This window comes from Agrilus planipennis, unplaced genomic scaffold (assembly GCF_000699045.2).
Source record: "Agrilus planipennis isolate EAB-ADULT unplaced genomic scaffold, Apla_2.0 scaffold193, whole genome shotgun sequence".
In the NCBI taxonomy this organism is placed as follows: domain Eukaryota; kingdom Metazoa; phylum Arthropoda; class Insecta; order Coleoptera; family Buprestidae; genus Agrilus; species Agrilus planipennis.
This window is the reverse complement of record NW_020442456.1, coordinates 262,619-271,330: the sequence shown is the minus strand read 5'-3', so window position 1 is coordinate 271,330 and position 8,712 is coordinate 262,619. Positions and strand designations below refer to the sequence as shown.

The 8,712-nt window shown below is 34.4% G+C and overlaps 1 protein-coding gene across 1 annotated transcript in view; it reads left to right on the top strand.

Annotated features, from left to right (window-relative positions):
* The first annotated feature begins 456 nt into the window (after positions 1–456).
* Positions 457–8,712, top strand: part of LOC108736777 (enolase) — a 29,876-nt gene continuing 21,620 nt past the window's right edge. The window contains exons 1-3 of the mRNA XM_018469338.2: positions 457–571; positions 658–812; positions 1,457–1,830. Of these exons, the coding sequence (XP_018324840.1) occupies positions 689–812; positions 1,457–1,830 (498 nt within the window). The 5' untranslated portion in view covers positions 457–571; positions 658–688. The remainder of the gene's footprint in view (positions 572–657; positions 813–1,456; positions 1,831–8,712) is intronic.

Here is an 8,712-nt window from a genome sequence, read left to right as displayed (position 1 = left end):
TAAAGGGTACATCATAGATAATAGATACACAAAGGGTGCATCCCTCTCGTACCTCTTGGTCATAGATACTCCTGGTAGAGCCGCTCGCTATGTTGCCAGATTTCCTACTTCACGATTTGTTAGATGGTGGCTGTGCTTCAGCATTACGTACAATCTAAGTAGATACATTAAAATTATATTAGTAATCAGTTTCAGCATTACACACAATCTAAGTAGATATATTAAAATTATATTTAAAATTATATAAATTGTAACAAAATTGAAGTTAGTTTACGAATATCTACATTGTTCTTACATTCACTGAATATTCACAACGGCATTATATGCTCTTTGTATAGGCTCTCTATTGCTATTGACTGCTATCAACTACTATCTTCAGAATATAGACCATAGATAAATTGTGGTCTTCCTACGACCTGCGACCTTTATTTAACCTTCAGGGATCATCAGTTCTTTAGATACCGGTGTGACCTCCGTAAGTTTCATTCGTTCCTTGGAATTTGTACATCTTACCTTCGTTGTGAACGACAGTATTGTATTGTGCTTATAACAGAATTACTGTATTCAACAGGTATACAATTATTACTATATATATAATAATACATTTTTTAATATGAATAATAACTAGATTGTATTATAAACGACTTTAAATTTCAGAGCGGCAAATATAATACTAACATTAGCAAAAATGGCAATACGAAGTATTAAAGCTCGTCAAATTTTTGATTCTCGAGGCAATCCTACTGTTGAAGTAGATTTAACAACTGAATTGGGTTTGTTTCGTGCTGCTGTCCCTTCAGGTGCAAGTACAGGTATGTTTATCAGTAAGGTGATACTTTATGTACTGTACTTAATATACATTAATAGTTTTTTATTTCCACCCATGATATTACTATTTTGAGATACGATCAGTTATATTTGCAATAGTCTTGCATGTATATTTCCTTTATATTCCGGTAATACTACCTTATACATTTGCTGGGTAAATCATTAATTTAAGAGATCATAAAATCATTAAGTTAATATTACTATTGTCACAATGTTAAATAATTTCTACATTTGTTGAGCAAAATGTGTGCAACTAAAATAGTTGAATAAACAAGATTTAAACTTTTTGCACCCTTCTAAACTAGTCCAATAAAAATAGAGTAATAAAATGCATTTCGAAATGTCTTTTATAATGAGGCATGAGAGTGGTTGACTGTCTATAATTTAATTAATAACTCACTATGCAAAGTTATTTGTAAGTATTAATAATCTAATAGTCATTTTGCCATATTACGACTTCAAGTGGAAAAATGTATTAATTATCTTTCTTCAATTGGACTAGTTTTGGTTTTTCATAAATTACATAATATAGTTGAAATAATTTTGTAAAAGATGCATTTTTACAGAATTTTTAATACAAAGAATAGTTCTATAAATAACTACACTACATTGGTTTTATATATTTTAGGAGTTCATGAGGCTTTGGAATTACGTGATGGAGACAAAGCTAATTATCACGGTAAAGCAGTTAGTAAAGCAATTAATAATATAAACAGTATAATTGCTCCAGAACTTATAAAAAGTGGTTTGGAAGTGACTAATCAGAAAGGTGTTGATGAATTTATGCTGAAACTGGATGGTACAGAAAATAAAAGTAAATTTGGAGCAAATGCTATATTAGGAGTGTCTTTGGCAGTTGCCAAAGCAGGAGCTGCTAAACGCCAAATCCCTTTGTATAAATACATAGCAGAGTTGGCTGGAAATAAAGATATTATTCTTCCTGTTCCTGCTTTTAATGTTATTAATGGTGGTTCACATGCTGGAAATAAACTAGCTATGCAGGTAAGGATGTTTAATTTTTAATTGCGTTCTATATAAATTTACTTGTACATGTAATTGCTGTAATAATTTAAATAGAAGCACTTGTGTATGAATTCTAAAATCCAATTCGACAAAATGGTAGAAATTACATTTTTTAACTCAAGAACGTGGCATATAAAGAAGGTGAAATCACTTGGCTGAAAGTCGTGGCACCTTACTTCCTTGCTTTCTTTTCTGTTCACGCCCATCTTTCCACTCATTCAGTGTATAAAGAAATATAACAACTGTATAACAAAGGCCATGCCATTCATGATTAATTATAAACACAGTTTAAAATAAAAAGAGATACCTACTGTTTTTTACTTCAATTTAGGTATTTCTAAATCCAACTGGAGCTATGTCTGTAGTAACATACTAACATAGTTTGAACATTAATGTCAGATAAAGATCTGATAAAAAGGCTTCTAGTAATATTTTCTTAAAACAAAAGCAAAATTCCTATTGAAAAATTTCTTTGAGAACTTTTATTTATGTATCTATGTATAATATCTTTGAAAAGGTGGCCGATAAACGGACGCGTCGACCTGTTGGAGAAAATAGAAGTATGCAAGTAGTGCCATCGCTTATTATGGGAATAATTTCACCTTCTTTATCCACCCTGCTTCACACATAGAAGGTATACTCTGTTTACTTTCTGTAGAGCCCAGCCCCCTCCAATGTGCTAGATGCACACCTACAAAATCGTAGGTACAATTTATTTCAAACGGCTAGAAATATGCCCCATCTCTTGCGTGGACGCGCCGTGACAAAATTCTTAATTTTATCATTTCATATTCAAAATATTTCTGTCTTGCTTACGTCTAGTGTGTATTCTTTCTATTACCCAGCTTTCTTCAGTCACATCTGTAACTGTTTGAAATGACCTTGTAGGAGTATGGAGCTGATATTCTCAACTCTTGCGTATTAAACACTTGTCCCTATAATTGCTAAAAGTCTAGTTTCGGCATGAATACTATTGCGAGTCAAAAATAAGTGTTAAATATCCAATGTAAAACAATAATTGCAAACGGTTTGCAATTTTTGAAGCGGAAAAGGACCAAAAATGTTTCATAATTCCACTTAATAAAGTTTTAGAACGTGTTGCAGGATATAACTTGGCAACAATTAAAGGTATATTAGCTGAGAAAAAGAAAATTAAAGAAGGAGAACAGTTATCCTTCAAAAAAGCAGGAAATAATCTCAGTAAGGTTTGCCTGAAATCAAGCTTGAATGTATTAAACAATTTGGCGAATCATTATGTATATCAGAAAAGTATATTGTACCGGGCACGAGTGTGTTTGTGTGCAATCGGCACACGTGTACGTGAACGGCTTATCAATTAGCCAACTAGCCGCGGGCGCCTTTCTTATGTGCGCCGTATTTGTAAATGTGTGTGTCGACCTGCATTCTGGGAAAGCAGTTAAACAGTCCAAAGAAAAAATAGAAACTATCCGGATGTTTCGAGAAGGTTCCCGAAAGTAAACAAAAGAGTATTTAAAGAAAGAGACGATCGCCAAGAGAAGTAGAAATAAATTGACCGTTGCAGAAGTGAATCCAGAAATAAATTGACAGTGATAGTGAAATAAATAGCGCAGTGAATAGTGATATCAACAGTAGTGTAAATAAATAGAATAATTCATAACCGAAGTNGTTCCAGAAAGTTTTAGAAATATCTGGAATGATCTGGAAAGTTCCAAATGTCCGCAATTAATTATCAAGGATTTCTACAATTTTCTAGATTTTGTCCAATTATTCTAGAATATTATAGAACGATCTACTATTATTAAGAAATTTTATAAAGGTACAGGGTGGTCTGTCATTATCGGGAATAATTTTGTGTTCTGCAACATTCTAGAACGATCGAAAACATTAAAAAATAAAGGACAAGCTGTCATTGTTAAGAATAATCTTGAATATTCTGGTATATAAACCGAAATTCCTTGACTTTTCGTCAGTTTGATTGTGTTTGCAGTCGAGTGAAGATCAATTGAAACTGACAGTGAACAGTAATTAAACAAGTCAAAGCGATTTTGACAAATGAAAAAGAACAAACGAATTGAGGTTTTACATCCAACACAACAAACTCTTATTAATTGAAAATAAAAAACAAGCATATGATATGATAATGGATTACTATAAAAACAAGCAAGGTGGTAAATGATTCCGGGAGAAGAGAAAATTTACGTGTCAATTGATACAATGACTGATGACCAAGAAAGCGTCAATTTCCCTACTGAATTTTTAAATTCATTAAATTTTACAGGAATGCCATTACACTGTCATATGTTAAAAGTTGGTTCACCAATTATTTTATTACGAAATCTGAATTCGCCGAAATTGTGTAATGGTACAAGGTGCTCCTATTTTGAATAATAGCGGACATGATTGGCTCTAATCAGTTTAACCAAATTGTTAACGTTGATAAGCGCCCAGGAAACAGGGGTCTCTCAATATCTAAGATAGAAATCTATAATTATTTACGTTAAAAGTGAATCCTTAACTATTTTATATATCATTAAACATGCGATGTATTTTAACCCGAGCAACGCCGAATTTCGCTGCTAGTAATTGTATACGAAAAAATATAGCATATCCTAAACATATGGAGGAGATAGCTATCTTTAGCCGACTAGCATGGATTCAAAGTGGCCAATAAGACATAACCATAGAAATTGTGGGTAGGATAACAAAACCTTTATCTACTAATGTATTTCTTATGCCACTTCCGCTCGTTAGATTTTGCCTATCAGTAGTTAGATTCCACCCCTTTCCTAATATCGCAGGGACTTAGAAAGCCTACATTATTTTTTATGCAATATTTTCTAAAAACGTGCATTTTTGTTATGATAGTGAATGACAGGACGGACGTTTCAGTAGTGATCAACTATTTTGTTAATGCTTACACTAAATACAAGATTGCTTGAATTTGTATGATTGCATGTTAACACCTACAACCAATGCATTATGTTTGCGCGCTCGAGTTATACTTGATTGATTTGTTAGTACAAGTAGCTATGTGCGCATTTCGTGCTTGTTTTGTAACTATGAACCAAACGAATCCTTTGTTATTGATCGTTACATGAGAGTATGTGTAAGTTAGATTTCTTGCAAGGTACACTTGCACATGTCATCTACATACATTATTGCACTTCGTTTTATACATATATTTCGAAAATTGAGTCCTTGAACCTTGACGAAACTCTTGTACAAACTAGAGTGGGTGGATCAGCTTGCGAGTTTTAATTTAGGGAGCCGGATCATAGGTTCAACCATAATGGGGGGAGGGTCTTAAAGAGAACCAGACTAAGACAAGTCCCTTACAGAGAGTTCAGTACTCAGGGTGGCAGAGATCACTAGAATCGGTATGACACACTAATGCACAATGCTGCTATGTGTAAAGCAACGGGAAACCACCACATTATGATAACCCAAGTAAAACATACCGAAACTAAATGATGGCGCCCTCTGTGGTAAATCACTCCGGACGTAAACTAGTCCCCCATTCGGGTGTCCGGGCGAGGATTACTTCGGGGGATGTCATCAATAAGTGCAATAGGGGTAGCTGCAATATTTCACGAGTCGGAGCGTGGATTGTTAGGACAATGAGCCAAGTAGGGAAATTGGAAAATTTAAAAGCTGAGATGAATAGATTAGAATTAGATATAGTAGGTATTAGTGAAGTTCGTTGGCCCGAAGCTGGAAACTTCTGGAGTGGGGACTACATATATAATATATACAGGATCGGAGGAAGGTAATTCGGCGGTAGGAATTGTAATGCGTAGGAAAGTACGGCAGAGTGTAGAAAGTTATTTACAGAAAAGCGATAGCATAGTTCATCATTATCATAAGGCCGTCAATCCTAAGACTGGTTGGACACGTACCTCCCCTTTTTCCTATCCTGAGCTAATTTTCGCATTTCCCTAAAACTAAAACATCCCACATCCTTAACTATGTTCGAACAATAATCTAATCGATGTCTACCTCTACACGTCTTAACTCCTGCCTCTGCCTCTAATGTGTCTCTGACTAGCCCTTCATGCCTCCTGAGAATGTGTCCTACCGACCTATCTCGCCGATTTCCTATTGATTCATCTGATCTTTTATTTCTTTCTAATACCTCTTCATTTCTTCTCTATCCTTGGTATCTTCATGATTCGCCTATAACGAACTTTTCTTTTCTTCCCTTGCATACCGGTATTTTTTTTTACTTTTATTTATTTTCATACAATACTGTTTTGTCAATACCGCTTCCATTTTATTTAAGATTATCTCTAACTCCTCCTTGCTAGATGCTAATAGTGCTATATCATCTGCAAATCTAAGCATATTAATCTTTTGCCTCTGTATTTTTCTCTAAAGTTGTCCTGTCTTTAATGATGTTGATCGTGTCTTCGATGTGTAAATTAAAATGTAGCGGTTACAGTTCTGACTCCCCTCCTAATATTTACTTCTCTACGTTACTGCTCAAGGCATACATGTAATACTCCTATATGGCCAGTTTCTATAAGTGGAAACTGTTCCTACAAAGTGAAACAGATAGTGTCTCGTTTTCTTTATCTCTGAGTCCCCGCATCTTTTTGTGAGCATATTCTGTTTCTCAAGCATGCGCACCATAGACAAGACTTGTAGTAAAACATTTTTGCAAACTTTTTTATAAAATAAATTTTATGGTTAACCTTGTTGTTTTATTCATTTATACTCAAGTAGACGAGTAGGGTATAATTAGGATTGCCAACAGACCGATCTTCCACTAGCCTGCCCGGTTTATCATTAATAGGGCCGGGTACCGCCAATCAGTACTAAAAGAAAATCGGGTTTCCTTCCATTCACACGAAAATTACAGTGACTTTATAGTAACAGTGTGGCCATAGAGTGGTATCGATTTCTATTGGCTGCGTCAACCAACGCCATGTTTCCTCCAAATTTGTTTGTTTACTATCTATCTACATCTGTATTTGCTGTTTTTTGAAAGTTTCTTGCGTAGTTTTGCGATAATCTGTGAAGTCTGTTCGGAATTTAAACTCTAGCATATTATCGCTTACTGATTTTTCGGCATTGTGCTTGTTTGAAAACGTAAAGACAAAAAATGGGTGTTGACATGGTGCAAAAATTATCCCCAGTTCAAAAATCATTTAAAATTAATAAGTGTTGCTCAGTACTTAAAAGAAGTATCAAAAAGTAGTTATGAAAGTGATGATCGAGGGTTCTTGGCTGAATTTCTAGATATTATCCAGCACAAAAGGATTACTTATTTATGCAACTCCAGTTCTAGAAAATTATGAACCACCAGTAGTTAATCTGTGCAATGCTGAACTTACCTCACTATATAACATTTGTGGCTATATTTTAAAAACTGTTAAAGCAAATTCTACAGTGTGCTTTAAGTGCATGCAGTCTGTTGGATCCAAACAGTTTCTAGATTTTAAGTATGCACAACTGGTCCATTTTAAACGTTTTCGAGATAATGCCCTTTTTTACTGCAATGAAGTAACTTTCGACTTATTAGTCAAAATGGAACAAGTGTTTCGACAATATTTTGATGTAGTTTCTAAACAAAAAAATGTTAATCTCAAGGATTTTTTTATAAATAAAGTTACTCAGGAATGTTTACCTTTTACACATGTTCTTGACTGTCACAATTTAAAGGCCAAACTTATTTCTAGATTTTTAGTTTTCCGCCTGAAAATTGCGAGCAAGAAATGTGAAAAGCAAAAACAGCAAGCTTATGCTAGTAAATCTGTAATGGCTTCTCACTTGTAATTATGCAAGGAACTACATGTAAGTTTTATGTCGTATCAAACTTAGTCATCTAGTTGTCTACGTCATTGTCTTATATCTACGTGACTAAGGTAACTGATAAACACCCTTTAAAAACAGCTAGCCATTTCGCTTGTTAATTGTCATATTCGTCCACAGAATTTGTCAATATAATCAGGACGAAATACCGACAATTGTATTGATTCAGGTGCGGTATTAATGTTAAAATAATGTTAGCGTTCATATAAATTGTAAGTGTCATTTTGTTATTTCATGTGTTTAATTACAGTTATTACTTGCTGCATCTACACTTGTGTTATATCTCTACCTTTCCTCGATTTTATTAAGTATCTGATTTCGAGACATATACATACAATATTTTACTCAGTAGCTACAGTTTGTTTAATTTCTATTTGCAATAATCCTGTTATAAGTCAGTCTGAGTGCTTTACACCTCTATTGATACAAATATCGTGCCGTTTTATGTGTTTTTTAATGTAATAAATCTTGAAAACACCAGAAATTGAGTATTGCGCCACGCTGCTGCATTTAAATTTGGAGGAAACATGGCGGCTCTCGCTCGTATGGCCACACTGTTACTATAGTCACTGTAACGAAAATAAACATGATCTGCCATATGTATATGAACACTGAGACTTATTACTTATTCTACAAGATGGTAGTTTGATCTGCCTACTTTCCGGGATTCGTCGAGTCTAGCAGTTGGCGCTGTGTATGCAGATGTTGTAGAATCTATGTTCGTGCTTGCTATTTCGTAATACTACAACGTTATCACTTATTATAAAATAACATAGAAGAATATATCCAGTAATCTAAATTGATTCCAAATTTTCAAATCACGTCGATGTAAGCATGGTGACCTTACGGAAACAGAAAATAAAGGGTCCACTACATGGTACTATGGTCCACTATGGGCATCACAAACAACATCTATTATTTGAATAAAATAATTCGAAGTGGTCTGTATTCTGTCGAAACTGCCAGACGCGGATCGCGATTTCGATCTTTTTGGATCTCATCAGCGCGTCGCAGGCAGCTTCGACAGAACACAGACCAACTTTTACCTGCTGTCTTAACAGTGCGTTT